General features: G+C 35.7%; 2 protein-coding genes across 3 annotated transcripts; one reads left to right on the top strand and one right to left on the bottom strand.

Moving 5' to 3' along the window:
• The first annotated feature begins 1,004 nt into the window (after positions 1–1,004).
• Positions 1,005–3,898, top strand: LOC122017031 (truncated transcription factor CAULIFLOWER A-like). Of its 2 annotated transcripts, XM_042574495.1 has the most exons (9): positions 1,005–1,151; positions 1,219–1,410; positions 2,373–2,460; positions 2,582–2,643; positions 2,797–2,896; positions 3,009–3,050; positions 3,200–3,241; positions 3,497–3,618; positions 3,730–3,898. In XM_042574495.1, the coding sequence occupies exons 2-9, from the start codon at positions 1,226–1,228 to the stop codon at positions 3,812–3,814; spliced, it is 726 nt and encodes a 241-aa protein (XP_042430429.1). In that variant the 5' UTR covers positions 1,005–1,151; positions 1,219–1,225; the 3' UTR covers positions 3,815–3,898. The 2 variants fall into 2 exon arrangements, with proteins under 2 accessions (XP_042430429.1, XP_042430428.1); XM_042574494.1 differs by having other exon boundaries at positions 1,016–1,410.
• A 1,168-nt stretch (positions 3,899–5,066) lies between these two features.
• On the bottom strand, positions 5,067–10,478 carry LOC122015976 (ubiquitin-like modifier-activating enzyme atg7). Its single transcript, XM_042573090.1, has 14 exons — positions 10,230–10,478; positions 9,405–9,622; positions 8,982–9,173; positions 8,843–8,897; positions 8,633–8,724; positions 8,280–8,469; positions 8,091–8,181; positions 7,855–7,999; positions 7,617–7,775; positions 7,356–7,544; positions 6,682–6,846; positions 6,472–6,587; positions 6,097–6,253; positions 5,067–5,553 (listed from the first exon to the last, which is right to left on the bottom strand). The coding sequence occupies exons 1-14, from the start codon at positions 10,432–10,434 to the stop codon at positions 5,386–5,388; spliced, it is 2,142 nt and encodes a 713-aa protein (XP_042429024.1). The 5' UTR covers positions 10,435–10,478; the 3' UTR covers positions 5,067–5,385.
• Positions 10,479–20,771: the final 10,293 nt, after the last annotated feature.

Genomic DNA, 20,771 nt, shown 5'->3' with positions numbered 1-20,771 from the left:
GACCTCTACAGAGGTGACAGGCAGGAGAAAGTTTAGGGAGATAATGTAAGATAGGGTTCCACAATCAGCTTTTAAAAGTTAGTTAAAGAAAGATCTGACGACATTTAGATAAGTAGTGGGATTTTTCTAGTGGCTGAGAGTAGCGAGACATTTTTAAAAATAATTTAGAGGTTCAAATTTAACATATAATTTATACATCTTCAAAAGCCGATTTCTAATATTTAAATTCTGATTATTATTATATTATTATTTTAAATTACTTTATCATTACACCACATCTGAGGGCTCAATTGGGCATCCATCGATTCCTAATGACCGATGGCAAAAAAACTCAACCTGTCTCAATGTAAAAAGAAGAGATAAGAACAAATTAAGTGACAGCGCATTCAACTTAGTTTTCTGGAACGTTTTGGTCCTTCAGTCGCCATCATTCTGCCTTTTCTCATCCTTCTCAATGGCTGCAGTTGCTTGATGCAGACTGAAATGCAATCGCTGTATAAGCAACTTTTCCATGCCGTTTTGACGCCACCTTGGTGGCGGACACGAAGATCAAAAGGCAGATCAGTCATGCCACATTTTTCTCAGCAGGGGGACGATCGAATTGGAACAAACAGATGAATGCTGGATTTTGTTTCAAACATCTTATTCCTAGCCTGTTGGATCAGTCCCATGTGAGATGATCACGTATTCTTGTTCATCTTTAAGCTTTCTTCCTCGTTTGGGCCAGGCTCATAATTCAGTTGTATTGTCATCTGTTCTGAGATCTTTCCATGCTGGTAATGACAGACGGCTACATAATTTTGTTTCTTCCATTTAAATGGTAGGGAAAACAGCACTAATACGGTATGTATATATTTATACAGAATGATTTTTTAGATTAATTTTTAAATTGGTTTATGGCGAGATTTTTGGGTTTAAATGGGATTATATTATATAAGAGGGCGGTTTGGTAATATTACATTTCGAATATACTTTATTTGAAAATCACGTCTTCCAATTAGCATAAAGGGGTCTCCTTCTTCTTCTGAAGCAGAGAGATCGAGTGCAGTGCGAGAATAACGAAGTATGTCTGCCTGCTAAAACCCTAAAATTGCAGGCATAAAGGGCTCTCCGTGCTTCATTTTCTCCTTCTCGGCCTCTTCGCTTGCTGGGTACACGGTCATCTTCAAAACCTCTCGTTTCCTCTTTTCATTCTTCTTAATCGTCTGATTGCTAAAGATTGAGGATGGGGCGGGGGAGGGTTGAGGTGAGGAGAATAGAGAACAAGATCAATAGGCAGGTGACCTTCTCCAAGAGGAAGGCCGGGCTGCTGAAGAAGGCCTACGAGCTCTCTGTTCTCTGCGACGTCGAACTCTCCCTCATCATCTTCTCCAGCCGCGGCAAGCTCTTCGACTTCTCCACCGCCTCCAGGTTTTTGTAATTCAATTTCCACCCTCTAGGTTTTTTTTTTTAATTCAGTTTTCGATGCCTAATTCCGTAACTATCGCCGTTTTTTTTTTCTTTTCAAATCTCTGATTCACCATCTCGAATATATCCGTCTTTCAGGATCGTCTTAAACTGTATCTTTATTTTGCTGCATTGATTCATGGTGGTGATAAATAGGGTTGGGTGTTGTTCATGATCCAAGGCGTTAGATAAAGCAAGAAAGATAAATAAAAAAAGAAAAGATATAAAGGAGACACCGATGCTATTAAGGCTTAATTAAAAATCCCTTTCTTTTTTTTTTTTTTTTACATATTGCATCTGTTTCATTCTGGTTATCATTTTTTTTACATTCTCAATTTTAATTTTGAAACAGTAAAGAAATATGAAATAGAAGATGGAAAAAATATCAATATGTAATCAAATTCAAAAGCATTCATATAGACTAATATTTAAAAACTCAATTTATTAAATCACAATCATGTTTTATTAATTAAAGAAAGAAAAACTCTCAGATGACCTACAAGATAACTCACATAAGTTTTTGACTAAAAATTAACCCTCTAAACTGTGAACCATCCTACTTCGCGTGCAATTCCATAAAGATCGTCTTAGGCTTATGAGTTATGAAGGGGCATCATAATTAAGCACTTGTACATTTGTTACTCAGATCATATTTATTTGTTGTTAAATCCTCATATATGCAATCGTTTTATAGACCGTGTGTTTCCGATTTTGTTTGTTTATTCTTTTTCTATCTAATGTAAATTCATTCTATAGATTACATAGGTATATGTTCTGTTCATTATGTGCATTAGTGCATCCGCTTTTTATTTAAGCCATCTACATACTTCTTAAAATAATTACCGGTGCATTTTTATCACAAAAGATTTTCTCCCTTAATTATAAATTCTTTAACATTCTGGTTACTGTTTGTCACTTTGAACCAGTTTGCTTAAAATAATTGAACGGTATCGAAGGTGTAGCCATAATGATATTCCTTCAGAATCCTTGGTCTCATCAAATAATGAGATACAGGTAAATTAATTAACTCCACCCCCTCTTTTGTAATATTATGCTTTCATATGCATTCCCTTCATTAGTGACTCTTAATTTCTATTCCCTGTATCATAAATTGATTGTTGTTTCTTAAAAACAGGATAATTATCAAGAATTCTTGAGGCTGAAAACACGAGTTGAGTTTCTACAACGTTCTCAGAGGTCTTGATTTCTTTAAATTTTAATTTAATTTTCCTTCATGAATTTAATCTTTTTTTGTTTATGCAGATTTATTGTAGTATTCATATTGCTGGAGAAACGTTTTATTAAATATTTAAGATTATCTGCTATTTAATTACCCATGTCAATATTCAGAAACTTGCTTGGTGAAGATCTACTGTCCCTAAACGATAAAGAGCTTGATCAACTTGAGAATCAAATTGAAGTATCTTTAAGCCATATCAGATCAAGAAAGGTTTGTGTGCATACATATATAAATTCGGTATTGCTCAATTAGAAATATAAATAGAAAATTCTCATTTTAATTATATTTAATGTGTAACTTCACTGTTTTTCTTGCCTTGCAGAGCCAAGTAATTACTAATCAGATATCTGAGCTTAAATGTAAGGTATTTTACAGTCCAGATTAATGCTGCTTACATTTAATCTCCTGGTATTTAATCTAGATACATATACTGTGTTTGTTTGTTTATTTGTTTTTTTTTTTTGCCACAAGATACATATACTGTGTGACCTCACCACTTCTCAATGTATGCAGGAAAACATGTTGCAAGAATCTAACATAACCCTGAGAAAGAAGGTAGTACATGAAGTTTCTGATTTCAAAATATTTGTTATCCATTTATTAATAATTATTTTTCATGGTAATAATTTTGTTCATGACTTTACTGAATGCATCAGATGCTAAAAATTTGATTAAATATTACTTGCTCTGAACGTCCTATTTATATGACAAAAACAGAAGAATATGAAAAAGACGCACTTTAATTTCTGTCTACATTTAATGTCAAAATGAGGGATCCTTTTTCTTTTTTTTTTTCATTTTTGTTGTCAGTTGCAAGAAATAGTTGCCGATGATTTCCTCGATAGCTCAATGCAAGAGGGTGATAACAACTATATCGATGCTGATCAATTGGAGTTTCAACCTCTCGAAGGTGATCCTCCCGTGGAAATTGGGTAATGCTCAATTAATTAGTGAGAATTTTACATCTTAATCCTCCCTTCTGAGATCATAAATTCAAATTTTTGAGTACTTGAGTTCCAGTTTTTAATGTTGATTATTTGTAGATCCAATCCCTCCATGGGCCTTCTGAATGGTGAATTTACTGGGATGGCGGAAGATGTTGAAGAATTTGTCAGGCAATGGATGTGAAATCTTGATCCCAAACTATGTATATAGACCATATTTAAACATATGAGAAAGGACAATAAAGGTTCTTATATAAACGTTTCTTCATGGTGTGCATGTATGTAAAAAAGATCATATTGTAGAAATATCACATGCATGCTGAAGATAAGAAAAGGTGTCGATCAGAGTTTAGTCCGTAAACTTAATATTGTTTTTGGTGTAAGTTTTGTAAAGTACATTTGAGTTATCTTAATAATCTGTTGGGATTCAGAACTTTGTCTCCAGATGGCTTTTGAAGAAAATGGCAACTGAGCTGTAAACATCCATGGGAACATGCGGATGCTGTGTTCATGGGCACTGTTTACTCCCGTGAAGGAGAAAGTTATTCAGTTGGGAGGGGGGCAAAAATTGATTAATACAATTATAAGATATCTTTATGCGGCTATTTTTAGAGAAAAAGGAAATTTTATATTTCAAAATTTTCATTTGGCAAAATAGTCATTAAAAAATATAAATAAAAATATATTTGAAAAAAGGAAATAATTTTAAATTTTAAATTTTAAATTCAGTTGTAGGTAAAATGAGTTTATGTCCAAATCGAGTGCAAACAATATGTGAGCAATGATTTGTTTCCCCTGTTCTTTTGTTTAGCTTTTCTGTCAAACAAAATGAATAAATGTCGTTGAAATTTTTTTCTAACACTAATTTTCTTTTTATTTTTCTCCCTCATACAAAAATTATGCATAATTAAGGGGGAAACAACAGACTTTTTCTCACTTATATTTGCTTTCTTCCAACTTCACTTTATTTGGTCGCGGAGGTTCCTCAAGAGTGAGCTCTGTCTTAGAGAGGAGAGAAATCACAAAGAATTTTGCCAAGTAATAACAACACAAGAAAGGACAAGAAAGGAGAAGTTGAGACAGCTAGTAAAATATTCCTCAACTGTTGGGAATCGACCTCAAATCTATTAATAACAATACTTTTATATGAACCAGCTGTGTCAGGGCTCCAACTTCACTTTATTGACCAAATTGCAAGTGTTCAGTAACTGTCTGAGCAATGCTGGATTCAGTTATTGTAGGCCCAGATGGAAAATGACACGAGCCTGAACCCTCACATTTGAAAGACATTGAAGCATAGTGTATTTTTTCTTCGTGCTCATGTAGGTTTTTTGGAAAATAGATTTGTGCAAAAATAGCCAGTGAACTTCACTCATGATGTCTGTTTCTAGAGAATGGTTAGTTCAATTATCACTAAAGAAACAGGACAAAACGCATAAAAGAACAGGGAAAAATTGACAATTTGGAACGTTCCGAGTACAGATATTACAAATAAGAAGAGCAAAAGAAGAATATAGCTTAAGCACTAAATATTTTAGTTCATACACCCTCAAGATGATCTATACCTTTGTCGGTAACCAAAGAATTTGTGTGTTTTTGTAAACCAGTTAATAATCAGTTTGTACACTGGCAAATCTATAAATTAAACAATGTGGCTAAGTAAAAAAACACCAGCAATGTTCTTGATAGAGATCCTTGGGATGAAGATGATTTAGTTGATTAAGTTATTACTGGAAGATGAAATTTTGAGTGAAGTTAGAGATCAGCATCATCGTCATCACTAGTTTCTTTATCCCAGTCCAAATTGAAAGACTTGGCAGATTCCATTAACTCTGTTAGTCCAGTTAAATCCTCCAAGTAAGTGGGATGGTTAATAGCTTGCAGTACAAACTCGATGCCTCGCCTCTTGAACTCTAACACCACCTGCAGAAGCAGGGGAAACATGTCAAAAATACAAACTGTCTAAAAGCATAAATTGAAAACAACAAGGTCATGTATGAGCTTGTGCAATCCCTCATTTGAATGCAAATCCTACGGGAGTAACCTCTATCGCAAATGTTACGACATATTCCTTCCAACCCACACATGATCCAGACAATTTTTCATGACATTGATGAAGTGATCCCAAAAACTCAAACCCAGATTTTAGTAAGCCGCCTAGATTAAAAATAGATCTAGTTGTACAGTTGAGGAGGAACCCTTAGGATTTGCTAATGAGAGGTCCCCTTCTATACAATTTGTAGTCTGTCAGTTGGCATTTACTAGAACTCACCATGCATAATATCGAAACTATTATGCATTTACATTTTAACAGCAAAGGAATTTTCTTTTCACTTTTATTCACACTTCCTAATCCCTAGTCAACTAATTGTTTGCCCAATATTGATAACCAAACTGGAAATGTCTATGACGATTTAGTGACATGATGAAATAAAACAAAACAGCTAGAACAAGGAAAATACTCACGGTACTAGAACAAGCTGTGCAGCTATTAGATGAGTGGCCAAGGAGTGTCAGTTGGGAGTACTGAGGAAGTGAACCTCGAATTTGATGCGGCAAAATACCAAGTGGTTCCTTACTGGAGCTCATAATGGAGTTGGCAATCTCACCCGGTGCATGTATCCTGGAAAAAAAGGACACAAAGAAATGATTCATCACCACTCTGAAAAAACACGAGAACAGCAGGGTTGACTTATGTCTCATTTTGGTACACTACTTGCATCACATTACTCTGGAAAATTAAATAAATGATGAACAAACTGATCAAATAATACAGAAGCAATATGAAATATTGTTTTTTTTTCCTCTTATCCTATTCCAGCACTATTTTGAGAAAATTACCCATTTGGATGATGTAAAAGTCCAACCAAAAGCTCCACTGCCAGGGCAGATGCTATGGGTGCAAGCCCAGGGCGTGTAACAGTACATTGTTGGTCTAATGTGCGATTTGATGTCGACTGCACAGATAGTGATTAATTTCAGCAAGCAAAGAGCACTATGATAATTATCTACGAATGAGCATCTTCAGAAGATATAAATGATGAGAATTACATCAATAGGTGCAACAACATCACTACAGAAGTAACACCCCAACCGCTGCACGCCATCATCTAGGGTAGATGGGCTGTCTGTCTGATCTGATACAGTGATAAGTGGACCAGATCCATGGCGCATGACCAGGTAACTATCAAAACCCAAAGCTGCAGTAATAGCAACCTATAAAATGAAACAAAAAAGAAGCCTAGATGTTAGCGGTAATCATCTTTTCATTCTAATGAAGCACTCTATCTGATTAGCAACTGGGACTAAAGATTAGAACAAGATTTTTTGAAATGCTTTTATCATTACTTCAATTTTGACCAAGTTATTTTACATGCTGCAGTGAATTTGTAATGCTTTCTAACTTTTTCTTCTACAAAAGGTTTTTGCTTAAAGGCTAATGTAGAAACCCATGCAGTAGCATCAAAGACACATTCAGAACTACATATGAGGAACTAACTTAAGTCCCTATCTTTCACCAACAATATATACTCACAATGAAAGGAGCTGAAAATTAAATTGAATGATGTTCAGTTTATTATATTTGTGATACAGGTTTTTTTTTGTTTGTTTTTGGACACAAAAAAAAGACAAACTGACGACATAAAATCCCAAGATGATTGCAGCTACTAGATTATCATAATGATCGACACCAATCTTTCTTGCAATATGACAGAACAACTCACTTTGTTCTCACTTGCACAAAGCAGTGTTGGGAGCCATCTGCTTTCTCTTGTGTCTGTCAACAAAAATGTCACATCATGGGAAGAAATCAAGTTCCAGAGTTGCTTGCAGTCTTCATGAACACGATCTACTTCATTGGCAAGTATAGGATGTCCAGGCATTGGTATTGAAAGTTGTATACCTTCTGCTTCCTGCAAGTTATGGTAGCCAATTAGGGATATGATATCACTGTATCAGCAAAGCTAACCCATTAAAAGGCCCACCATAGCTGGAAATATCTGTTTTAAACTTGATGCAGCTGCAACGGCTTTAAAACTGCCACCATTAAGGCAGTCATCAAATGTATATAAAGATTGTCTCACTGGATTAGACATGGCTACTTTGCCACTATCTACTAGTGTCATCTTCCTCACACCCCAGGCCTACCATAAGAATAACATAATTAACTGAACAGGGTAAGAAATATACTCTTAACAGTCAACCACAGCAGAAACTACTGACCATAAGCATACGGGCAACCTGACAACCAAGAGTACCAGCACCTAGAAGTAGGCATTTAACATTAGACAAAATATTTAAATCCAAAGATGGTAAAGTACGCCATCTCATCAATTTCAAGTTCAAATCCGCAGCTGATACAGCCAACCTGCAGATATAGAAGGAAAATTCAGCATCTTTGCATGGTTATAACTCTTTAATTTAATTGTGAGTTCGATGTTCCCTCAATTAAGAATCACCTCTCTGGATCCATAGATTCTGCAAGCCTTATATTTTTGGGCTTTGGCTGCCAGCCTACAGCTTTGGGAATATTCTGTGGTTCTCTCCAGTCTACAAGAACAATAAAGGTATTGGTCATTCAAGCAAACAGGAAAACATAGGCTTACTTGTAGCATCCACAAATAATCATGTGATACTGATTCATCTACCTTGTGGCGGTGAGACCGCAGCTTCGCCAACAAGAGATAAACCTAAATCAGCAAAACCATGCTTCTCACGGTAGCAAAAGAATTGGATTTTCCCAATGTTATATCTCAAACTAATGAAAGCAAGATAATTGCGAAGAGGCCATCCAGGGTTAGTTGCACGACAACTTGGATCATAAAATCCAAATAACAACTAGATCAATACAAAATTGAACAGGATAGTTAGACAATGATTCAGCTCAAAACTTCGCTAAAGAAATTTTTATAAATAAGATAACATCCACTCTCTATGTAGCCAACTTTCAACCACGGATAACATAATAAAATCAAAAATAGAAATTTTCCGAATTACAAACCTTTTGACCATCATGTTGACAAGCTTCCCAATCCTTCAAGTGCCTAACAGTGGCATGTGATGAAGATATGATGATCAAGAAGAATGGCACATCTGTATAATGAATGGAGAATGGCATGTCACCAGAACACAGGACTTATATTCTCCTAACTAAAACCAGTTCAAATAGGAAACAGACTAACCAAATTGGAAAAGAAGTCAAAACACAGACCTGTTGTTAAGCTTGAATTGCGCCATTCATTCATTACCGCAGACAAGGATTGTCCCTGTTATATTAAAATTACAGAATTAAGGTGTGCCACCTTGATATGTTTTGAAAGTACAACGAAACACTCTACAAATCATTATACCTCATCCTGATTGAGTGCATCTTTTGCTGATTGAATATTGAGTATCATTGCTGGGGGATCAAGAACCACAGCAGGGAATGCAAACCAGTGAAGGAAGTTCCACTTCTTCAGATCAGCAAATGAGATGACAAGAAATCTCAAAAGCACAGCACTATCCTCCTCTACCTTCCCAGAATGTATATCATCCCATATCTGAATGGATATAACATGCAATTAGCACGTGAACAAGAGATTTATTTTTCTCCTCCATTTATTTCAGATATAATTATGAAAAGAAAATCACAGGTTATCATGACAATTCAAAGAAAAAGTGCATGTCATAGTTGATAATGAAAGCATTCACATAGGTAGACAACATTACAAGTAGAAGGCCAAAAAAGATCATGAACTTATTGATGGAATACAAATTTAACAATAGAATACCTTTTGTGCCTCCATTTTGAGCAGAGATACTCTGTCAAGGGCTTTGAAGCTCTCCAACGTATTCATGTTGTAAAGAGTTCCAGGAACAGGACATCTATTCCGATTGCCATGAACTCTCTCGAGTGGTGATTCTAGCTGCTTAGGATCAGGCGGCAATGATTCCGCAAGAAGTGTCAAGCGATTTGATACTTCAGAATGTGAACAGGGTGCATAGAAACCTACCAAAGCAATCTGATGATTAATGTCGCATCAAAGGGATAGTGTTATCCAATCTAGTTATCTAGCACATTATTTTGACTCAATCTGTTAGTATAAGTGAAAAAGTATTGCAATTCAAACTTGAAACCCACAAGAGAAATATTTATAAGTATTTATAACATAATACTCGTACTGATCCTTGTTGAGCAACAAGCTTTCTTTCTCATCAAGTTGATCATGCCACTTTGCGGGGTTATATTTATTTCATTTGGGTTTATGCTGAACGTCCAAATGATAAGTTATTTTGGAATATTTTTCATCTCATTTGCAACAGCAGAACAAAAAAATACAGGTAAAGGAGCGGTAAACAGAAATTGCCCAAGCAAAGAACAGCGCAGATAAATTACACAGCAAATGAGGAGAAACTGATAACAATTTCTATTATAAACGATTAATCTTCCAAATAGATGAATTCACAATATAGAGCCCGGTTATGATCCTACACAATGTAAGGTTGATCCATGGAGGATAATTTTCACAGATCCGCAGAGGAATCTACTTAGAAAACATAGAGAGAGAGAGAGAGAGAGAGAGAGAGAGAGAGAGAGAGAGAGAGAGAGCTTGTACCGGTGAGAGAGATGGGGGATTGGTCGAGGCCGAGGGAATCTAGCTTCAGGGAAGAGAGGCGATGCCAGAAACCCTCATCCACCAGGCTCTGAAACGGATCGAATTGAAGGATTCTTCCAGGATCACGGATGGCGGTGTATGAGGAAGAAGACGGCTCCGCTGACGCACGAGACGAAGAAGGCGTCGATGAGGTCTCCGACGCCATCTCCTTTCGACTTTCGTTGTCCGACTGTTCAAGAAGACCACGCCTTCTGAATTCTGATAAATAATAAAGGAGCAATTTAACTCTTTCAAAATCAGGGAAAATTTCATTTTACCGTCGATTATTCTATAATTCAAAATATACCATATTTTTCTCTCATAATTTTCAAAATAAAATAATTATCTTTCTTTCACATTGTTAATAAACTGAAAATTGTTGTAAGATAAAGTATGCCAGTACTTCATAAATTCTCTTATCTTCATAATCTATCATCTCTAAATAACCTCCTAAGTTATATAAATTTATGAAGAGTTTCAAGATAATTATATACCTATAAATATATATGTATATTCATTTCAATAAGTAAGAAGGAGAGAGGGATTGAGAAAAGTTTAATAATATTTTCTTTTCATATGCAATTACTTTTATAATTTCACAACACCTTATGAGTATGAAAGTTCTATTTTTTTTACATGTATATCCATCAAAATTATTCACATGTCAAGAAGTTAAATTTATAATTTTTTTATTATTTGTTAGCTATTTGTCGATTAACTATTAGTTAGTTACTTATTTGCATGACTTGCAACGTTTCAAATTTTTTTTAATATTTTACAATTAAGTATTATAAAATCATCTGTTGATTATATCATGTTTTATCATTTATTAGTAAATATATATAATGCATGATAATTATTATTAATAATTTAGTTTTCTTTGTAATAGATTATCAATATGTCTAATTTTTTAAAGTTAGAGTTTGTGGATCTTGATATTTCAGGAAAAAATTATTTATCATAGATTTTGAATGTGGAGATTCATTTGGATACTATAGATCTTGGAGACACCATCAAAGATGGAAATAAGGAATTTTTACAAAATCATGCAAAAGCAATGATATTCATTCGTCACCATCTTCATAAATGATTGAAAATTGAATATTTGACGATTAAATATCCACTTAGCTATAGAATAATTTGATGGAAAGGTATAGCCATTATAAAACCATGATTCTTCCAAATGCTCGTTATGAATGGATTCGTTTATGTTTACAAGATTTTAAATCTGTAAGTGAATATAATTCAGCAATATTTAGAATTAGCTAGCTCAAAATTTAAATTATGTGGTAGAAAAATTACTGATGAAGATATATTAGAAAAAACATATTCTACCTTTCATGCATCTAACATGCTCCTGCAATGACAATATCGAGAGAAAGGTTTCAAGAAATATTCTGAGTTGATTATATGTCTTCTTGTGGCTGAGCAAAACAACGAGTTTTTTTGATGAAAAATCATGAGACTCATCCAACTAGTGTTAGTCCAATCCCTGAAGTAAATGAGATAACTAGTAAAAATGATAAACGACAACACAGACAAAAATTTCATCATGGTCGTGGTCATGGCATGGTCGTAGATACATAAATGATCGATCTCAAGAAAATCAAGGTGGTTATAATAAAAGAAACACGACAACTCACAAGAAGTGGGTTAACAATAATGTTCACCAAAAGTGGACAAATGGCAATGGTAAAAGAGTTCAAAGTGGGCAAGATAATGACAAAAAGAAATCAGAAAATTCATGTTATAGATGTGGCATGAAAGGACATTGGTCACGTACTTGTTGTACGCTAAAATACTTTACTGATCTCTACCAAGCCTCTTTAAAGGGCAAAGCAAAAGATATAGAGACAAATGTTGTCTTTGAAGATAATAACACAATTGTTGGTCCTTCTATGACAATACATTTGTATATTTCTGATTTCTTTGCAGACCCTGATGGAGGGACAGATAATTTGATTGGAAATGAAGATATTTATGGAAATGTCTAAAATGATCAAATATTTTAAAATAAATTAGTTTATTTGCTATTATATTTCTTTAGTAATCTTTTAGGTGTTTCTCATTATGTATTTCTTTTGTTTTAATGAAGAATATCATGACTTTTGGATTTAATAATGGAGATTTATGTCTTATTGATAGTGCAACGACACATTCTATATTCGGAAAGAAAAAATATTTTTCTTATTTAGAAATGGGTGAAAGTAATGTTAATACAATATTTGGTAATACAAATATTATTGAAGATTCTAGAAGAGCTAATATATCATTATTTGGAGGAATGAAATTTGTTATTGACAATGTATTCTTTTCTCCTAAGTCTCAAAGAAATTTGCTAAGTTTTAAAGATATTCGCCGAAATGGATATCACATTGAGACATATGATGAGAATATTGAATATCCCTATATGACAAAATTAGTGTTGGGTAAGAAACATATATATGAAAGATTATCCGCTTTCTTATCGGGTTTGTACTATACAATAATATATGCAGTAGAAACAAATGCAATAGTAAACTCAAAGTTTACTTGTTCAAATGATTTTATCTTTGGCATGATGGATTGGGACATCCTGGTTCTATAATATTTCAAAAAATTACTAAGAATTCACATAACACCCATTAAAGAACAAGAAGATTCTTCAATTTAATGAATTCTCATGTGCTTCTTGTTCTCAAGGAAAACTTATTATGCGACTTTCACCATCTAAAGTTGGAATTGAATCCCTTGCATTTCTGGAACGTATACAAGGTGATATACGCGGGCCTATTCACCCACCATGTGGACCAATTAAATATTTTATGGTTCTAATTGATGTCTCTACAAGATGGTCACATGAATGTTTATTATCAACTTGCAACCTGGCGTTTGCAAGATTGCTTGCCCAAATAATTTGGTTGAGAGCTCAATTTCTAGAATATTCTATCAAGAAAATACATCTTGATAATGCTGATGAATTTACATCCCAATTATTTAATGACTATTGTATGTTTATTGGAATAATTGTTGAACATCTTGTTGCTTATGTTCATACATAAAATGGTTTAGCGGAATCATTTATTAAACGCCTCTAGTTAATATCTAGACCATTGATTATGAGAACTAAGCTCCCTACATCCATTTAGGGGCATGCTATTTTGCATGCAGCAACACTTATACTTATCAGGCCAACCAGTTATCATATATTCTCTCCTTTACAATTGACTTTTGATCAGGAGCCTAATATATCCCATTTGAGAATATTTAGATGTGCGGTATATGTGTCAATTAGCCCACTACAACGCACTAAAATGGGACCCCAAAGGAAAGTGGGAATATATATTGGATATGATTCTCCTTCAATTATAAAATATTTGGAACCAATGACTGGAGATGTTTTTACGACGCGATTTGCCGACTGTCACTTTAATGAAACAATTTTTCCAAACCTAGAGGAGAAAATAAAAAGTTTCCCAAAGAAGTCACTTGCATGCATCATTATCGCAATTTGATCCTCGTACAAATCAATGTGAACTTGAAGAATAATACATTTGCAAAATATTGCAAATCAATTGCCTGATGCATTCATTGACGTGAAGAGAGTGACTAAGTCACAAATACCAGCTATTAATGCTCCGACTCATATTGATGTACCAATTGGACAATCAATTAATGAGATTACTACTCGCTTGAAGCGTGGTAGACCAATCGGTTCTAAAGATAAAAATCCTCGAAAAAGAAAAGGAACAACTAATCAAGATGTTCATTTTGAAGCGCCTAGGTCTCCTATAGAGACAACTGGCATAACTATTGATAAACCTCTAGAAGAGGTCCAGATACTTGAAAATAATGAAGAAATCTCAATAAATTATGTCAGGACAAGTAAGAAATTGAATCAATCAAGATTAGTTATCGACAATAAATTTGCATGCAGTGTAGTGCTTGAAATTATTTATGAAAATGATGATTAAGAAACTAAATCTTTTGAACAATGTTGTAGTATGCATGACTGGCCAAAATAGAAAGATGCAATTCAAGAGGAATTAAACTCACTTGCAAAACATGAGGTTTTGGGACTTGTAGTCCAAACACCAAATGGTGTAACCCCTATAGTGTATAAATGAGTTTTTGCACGAAAGCGAAATGAGAAAAATGAAATCATAAGATATAAAACTCATTTAGTGGCAAAAGTTTTTTCTCAAAAATTTGGTATTGATTATGAAGAAACATATTCCCCTGTAGTAGATGTAATCACATTTCGATATCTTCTTTGTATGACAACACAAGAAAAGCTTGAAATGCGTTTGATGGATGTAGTAACAGCTTATTTGTATAGAAAACTTGATAATGATATTTATATGAAAATCTTTGAAGGACTCACGATGCCAGAAGCACCAAGTTTAAATTTTAAAAATATTTATTCCATTACATTACAAAGATCTTTGTATGGATTGAAGCTGTAGGACCGTTGCGGCCGGGTAGGAGGGGGTTGGATAGCTTGTAAAATCAAAAAGACAAACTCTCCTCGAACTCTTTAAACTAACACTTGCATATATAAATTAAGCTGATAAATTAAAAGCATAGAGAAAAAGCGAGGCACAAAAGGTTTACTTGGTTACTACCGATATGGTTGTTAATCCAAGGAAGATTAAGCTCACTATAAACTCCTTCAGGCGGAGAAGCCTCGTACAGCAATGTAGTGCAAAAAACAGAAGCTAAACTAGAACTGAAGCGCACAAGTGTTTGGAATTACAATTTTGAGTTCATAAAAAGCTTCTGGACCAAGGCTATATTTATAGCCTTGGTCGGAGCGCCTGGAAGGGTTCCGGGCGCCCTGGGGGGATAAAACTTAACCCCCAACGTTCAGATCGAGATAAATCTCGATATGGTCAACTTTACTGGTCCGAGCGCTCGGAAGGGTTCCGGGCGCCCGGACCCCGAAAGTCAACAGAGTTGACTTTTTCGTCCGGGACCTCTGCTCCGTTTCAGCCCCGTCTCAGTCCGGGTCTTCCGCTCCGGATCCGCTTACTTGAGTGATCTCTGCCATCCGGAATAGGGCTCACCCGAATCCAACTTCCGGTCTTCTCGAGAAGCCTTTCGCTCCGACTTCTCGTCCCTCGGAATCGTCGTATGTTTCCTTCTCGTCCACCAGCGTACTAATCTGCAGTCTTCGTCCCTCGGTCGCACCCCGTGCCAACCTTCTCGCTAGTTGCGTCTCTTGCTCCCCGAGCAATCTTCCGCTCTGGCTTTCGTCCCTCGGAACCACTGCACGCTTCCTTCTCGTCCACCGGGGTACTCTTCCGCAGCACCTCGTCCCTCGGGCGCACCACGTGCCGTCCTTCTCACTAGCTGCGTCTTCTGCTCGAGTACATGTGCTCCTAAGCTCCTGCACACTTAGACACAAGGTTAGAAACAACGCAGGACCTAACTTAACTTGTTGATCACACCAAAATAAGCTTGGGGTTCCAACAATCTCCCCCTTTTTGGTGTGATCAACCCAAGTTAAGCTAGGGTCAAAACTAGACATAAAATTAAAACAAGTTATTGCAATAAAGTGCAACAGGATAGAAAAATTTTTAATTTTCAATTTGTACCTCCCCCTAGACTTATACTTTCTTCTCCCCCTTTGATCACAAAAAAATGGGGTTCAAAGCAAGATCTAAAGGTTAATATAATGAAAATATATAACAATGATTTTCAAGGAAAATATTTCCAAGTCAAGGAAAATTTCTAAGTCAAGAAATAACTTTTGAAAAAAAACTTCTAAGTATTCGTCATCAATAATTAAAAACTTTCTAAGCCGAAAAATTTTATGCAAGAAAATTTAAGAGAATTGATAACATAAAAGAAATTTTCTATGCATTTATTTATTTATATATTCTAATACTTTTATCAGAAAAATTTAAATTTCCATTTTAATTTATCATAATTTCTTAACTTTGAAGCAAGAAATTTTGAGCATGTAGAAATTTGTGCAAATTGTAACATGTCATTTTCTATTGTATTTTGAATTCCTAATTTGCAAAGATATTTTGATAATATAAACTTGATAAAGTTTTCCGACAATACTTCTGATTTGCAAACTTTGTTCGAAAAAATATTTCGTAATTTGCAAGATTCTTTTGTCAAATCATTTTGCGATTCGAAAAACTCTTTCAACGAGATAATTTGTATTTCGGAAAAAATTTTAGATCCGGAAAAAGTTTTCGAAAAATTACTTTGTGATTCGCAAGAATTTTTCGTCAAAACATTTTGTAATTCGAAAAATTCTTTCGATGATTCAATTTTTGATTCGCAAAAATCTTCAGGTAATTTGATTAATTGAACCAGTTGTTCAGAGGTTCGAGTCCATACCTTACTTACCTCGTCGGCCGTTGGTTCTCCCCCTGATGAATTACTTTCTTCCGAAGATTCTCTCCCTTCATTGATCTCGGGATGTACTTCGGCTGTTGGGGCTGTCTCGGTAATTTCTTCCGTCTCGGATTCTGATGACGGCTCGATGTCTATTGAGGGGACGACTTCAATCGGTTCTTTGTAGAGTTTTAAGAACTTTTCCCAAAGTTCTTTTGAGCTGTTGTATTCGCCGATTCTTTTGAGATCTTCATTTGGTATCACGGTTAGGAGATGAAATTCTGTCCGTCCGTTTGCCATCGATTCGTTACGTTGCTTTTTGTTCCAGAGACGTAGATCGAGTCTTTCTCCGTTCATGTTCTTCGGTTCTTCATAACCAGATTTTAAAATTAAAGAAATACCAAGGTCTGAGTTAAGGTATACCTCCATTTGTTTCTTCCATGAAGAAAACTCCCCCTCGAATGTTGGTGGGTATTCGCTAGCTCCGGCCATCGTTTTGGTGTTTCAGACGGCGGTTAGTCCTTCTGAGGCATCTCGGCTCTGATACCACTTGTAGGACCGTTGCGGCCGGCTAGGAGGGGGTTGGATAGCCTATAAAATCAAAAATACAAACCCTCCTCGAACTCTTTAAACTAACACTTGCATATATAAAGTAAGCTGATAAATTAAAAGTATAAAGAAAAAGCGAGGCACAAAAGGTTTACTTGGTTACAACTGATGTGGTTATTAATCCAAGGAAGATTAAACTCACTAAAAACTCCTTCAGGCGGAGAAGCCTCGTACAGCAATGTAGTGCAGAAAACAGAAGCTAAACTAGAACTGAAGCGCATAAGTGTTTGGAATTACAATTTTAAGTTCATAAAAAGCTTCTGGACCAAGGCTATATTTATAGCCTTGGTCGGGGCGCCTGGAAGGGTTCCGGGCGCCCTGGGGGGAATAAAACTTATCCCCCAACGTTCAGATCGAGATAAATCTCAATCTGGTCAACTTTACTGGTCCAGGCGTCCGGAAGGGTTCCGGGCGCCCCGGTTAGCTCCGGGCGCCCCGGACCCCGAAAGTCAACAGAGTTGACTTTTTCGTCCGGGACCTCTGCTTCGTTTCAGCCCCGCCTCGGTCCGAGTCTTCTGCTCCGGATCCGCTTCCTTGAGTGATCTCTGCCATCCGGAATATGGCTCACCCGAACCCAACTTCCGGTCTTCTCGAGCAGCCTTCCGCTCCGGCTTCTCGTCCCTCGGAATCGCCGTATGTTTCCTTCTCGTCCACCAGCGTACTCATCCGCAGTCTTCGTCCCTCGGTCACACCCCATGCCAACCTTCTCGCTAGCTGCGTCTCTTACTCCCCGAGCAATCTTCCGCTCTGGCTTTCGTCCCTCAGAACCACCGCACGCTTCCTTCTCGTCCACCGGGGTATTCTTCCGCAGCACCTCGTCCCTCGGACGCACCACGTGTCGTCCTTTTCGCTAGCTGCGTCTTCCGCTCGAGTACCTGTGCTCCTAAGCTCCTGCACACTTAGACACAAGGTTAGAAACAACGCAGGACCTAACTTAACTTGTTGATCACACCAAAATAACATTGGGGTTCCAACAGAAGCAATCTAGACGTATATGGTATAAACATCTAAGTGATTATTTGGTGCAACATAAATATCAAAATGATCCAATATGTCCATGTTTTTTTATAAAAAAGGATGGACTAAAACGAAGAGAATTTGAGATGAAAGTTCTAAGAAAAAGAAGTTTTGTATTGGATTACAAATTGAACATTTTGTAGATGGAATTTTTATCCATCAACCAACTTATATATTAAAGGTTCTAAAACGATTTTATATGGATAAAGCTCATCCATTAAGTTCCCCGATGGTTGTTCGATCGCTTGATGTGAACAAAGATCCTTTTCGACCAAGTGAAAATGATGAAGAACTGCTTGGTCCTGAAGTATCATATTTAAGTGCAATTGGTACATTAATGTATCTTGCTAATAATACAAGACCAGATATTGCATTTGCTATAAATTTATTAGCAAGATATAGTTCTTCTCCAACACATAGATATTGGAATGGAATTAAACATATATTTAGGTATCTTCAAGGTAGCATCGGTAGGGCTGTAAACGAGTCAAGCCAAGCTTTGGGGTGTTCAAGCTTGTTTGATAAGATAACCAAGCCGAGCCGAGCCGAGCTTAAAATGAACCAAGCTTTTGAAATGAGTGTTCAAGCTTGGCTTGGTTTATTTTTTATGAGCTTGAGCTTGTTTGAAGCTTGGCTTGAGCTTGGTTCGTTTAGATGTTATCAAGCTCTCAATTCAAGCTTGCCTTGAGCTTGGTTCGAGCTTGGCTTGAGCTTGGTTCATTTAAATGTTATTAAGCTCTCAATTCAAGCTTGTTTGATTGTTTGATTGGTTATTAAGATTGATAATTTAAATTTATTTTATTTTATTTTATTTTATTTTATTTTATTGTTTATTTAGCATATTGAAAAGAGTTTTATTAATAAATATGGTTCATGAATATTGTTCACGAACGTTGTTCACGAATATTGTTCACGAACGTTGTTCACGAACGTTAACGAGCAGAACACATGCATATGTGTTCAGGCTTGTTTGTTTAGCTTAACGAGCTGTTCAAGCTTGTTTGTTTAATTAATCTTATGTATATTGAACGAACATAAACAAGCTCTTACCAAGCCAAACACCAAGCTTGTTCACGAACGCTTGGTTCATTTACAGCCATAAGCATCGGTTTGGCTTATTTTATTCCAATATGTCTACTTTAGAGTTAATTGGTTATGCAGATGCAGGATATTTATCTGATCTACATAAAGGTCGATCTCAGACTAGTTATTTATTTAAATATGGTGGAACAGGCATATCTTGGAGATCTATCAAATAAATCATAGCCGCTACATCATTGAATCATTCAGAAATACCTGCAATACATGAAGCAAGTCGGGAATGTGTTTGGTTGAGATCGATGATTCAACATATCAAGGAAAAATGTGGTTTAACTACGAACAAGAAAAGTCCAATAATATTGTATGAAGACAATGCGGCATGTATAGCTCAATTAAAGGAAGGGTACATCAAAAGGGATATAATTAAATATAGTTCACCAAAGTTCTTCTTCACTTATCATCAATGGCGGAGCTAGCCCGAGTGAACTACCTGGGCTGATCTCAAGATGTAGGTCACAAGCGTTGATGTAGACATTGTCAATGTCATCGTTCTGTGCTAGCCGTAAACGCCGACATTGCTGCCCTGGGTTAGTCGCCAACGCCGACATCGCCGCCCCGGGCTAGTCCCCCATTTTCCTCATTTTTCCCTTTCTTCCATTATAATTTTCTTTCTCACCGTCATTGGCTACCCGGGCTACAGCCTGAGTAGCCATGAACGTAGCTCCGCCCTTGCTTATCATCTACAAAAGAATGGTGATATTAAAGTTCAACATATTCACTCTAGCGATAATTTGACAGATTTATTCACTAAAGAATTACCGACAACAACATTTACGGAATTAGTATATGGTATTGGAATGCGGCGGTACAGAGATCTCAAATGATATTTCAAATAGGAGAAGTAAATTTTCACTATACCATATTATGTTGTCCGGTAAATTCATAGTGATACAATTGCGGAATGACGTACTCTTTTTTCTCACTAGGTTTTTTCTCATTGGGTTTTTTTTCTAGTATGGTTTTAACGAGACGAATTTCTTAATTATGGACATCCAAGGGGGAGTGTTGTAAAATAAAGTATGTGGATACCCATAACCCTCAATACTTCATAAACTCCCTCATCTCCATAATCTATCATCTCTAAATAACCTCCTAAGTTATGTAAATTCATGAGGACTTTTAAGATGATTATGTACCTATAAATACAAATATATATATTCATTTCAACAAGTAAGTAAGAGAGAGGAAAAAAGAAAAGGTTTATAATATTTCCTTTTCATATATAATTGCTTATATAATTTCACAATAAAAATATATTTAACAAATTAGGTTTGAATAATTAAAATAACGGGGTGACAAAAAAAATTATAATTATATGTAGATTTTGTTTAATTTAACTAACATCTAAGATGGCAAAAAATATTTTTGATAATAATATGCTTTTATTAGAGATAGTTAAATACCAAACTATTAAAATATATACAATACAAAAATAAAATAAAA

This window comes from Zingiber officinale, chromosome 8B (genome assembly GCF_018446385.1).
Source record: "Zingiber officinale cultivar Zhangliang chromosome 8B, Zo_v1.1, whole genome shotgun sequence".
In the NCBI taxonomy this organism is placed as follows: Eukaryota; Viridiplantae; Streptophyta; class Magnoliopsida; order Zingiberales; family Zingiberaceae; genus Zingiber; species Zingiber officinale.
Note: the sequence above shows the minus strand (reverse complement) of the source record. Positions and strands in the feature narration are given on the sequence as shown.

Coding starts and splice junctions, on each gene's coding strand:
- LOC122017031 (XM_042574495.1), top strand. CDS start 1,226: ATGGGGCGGGGGAGGGTTGAGGTGAGGAGAATAGAGAACAAGATCAAT. Junction 3,051..3,199: donor TATCTGAGCTTAAATGTAAG/GTATTTTACAGT, acceptor CAATGTATGCAG/GAAAACATGTTGCAAGAATC. Junction 3,242..3,496: donor ACATAACCCTGAGAAAGAAG/GTAGTACATGAA, acceptor TTTTGTTGTCAG/TTGCAAGAAATAGTTGCCGA.
- LOC122015976 (XM_042573090.1), bottom strand. CDS start 10,434: ATGGCGTCGGAGACCTCATCGACGCCTTCTTCGTCTCGTGCGTCAGCG. Junction 8,898..8,981: donor ATGCACTCAATCAGGATGAG/GTATAATGATTT, acceptor TTAATATAACAG/GGACAATCCTTGTCTGCGGT. Junction 6,588..6,681: donor ATGTTGTTGCACCTATTGAT/GTAATTCTCATC, acceptor CTATCTGTGCAG/TCGACATCAAATCGCACATT.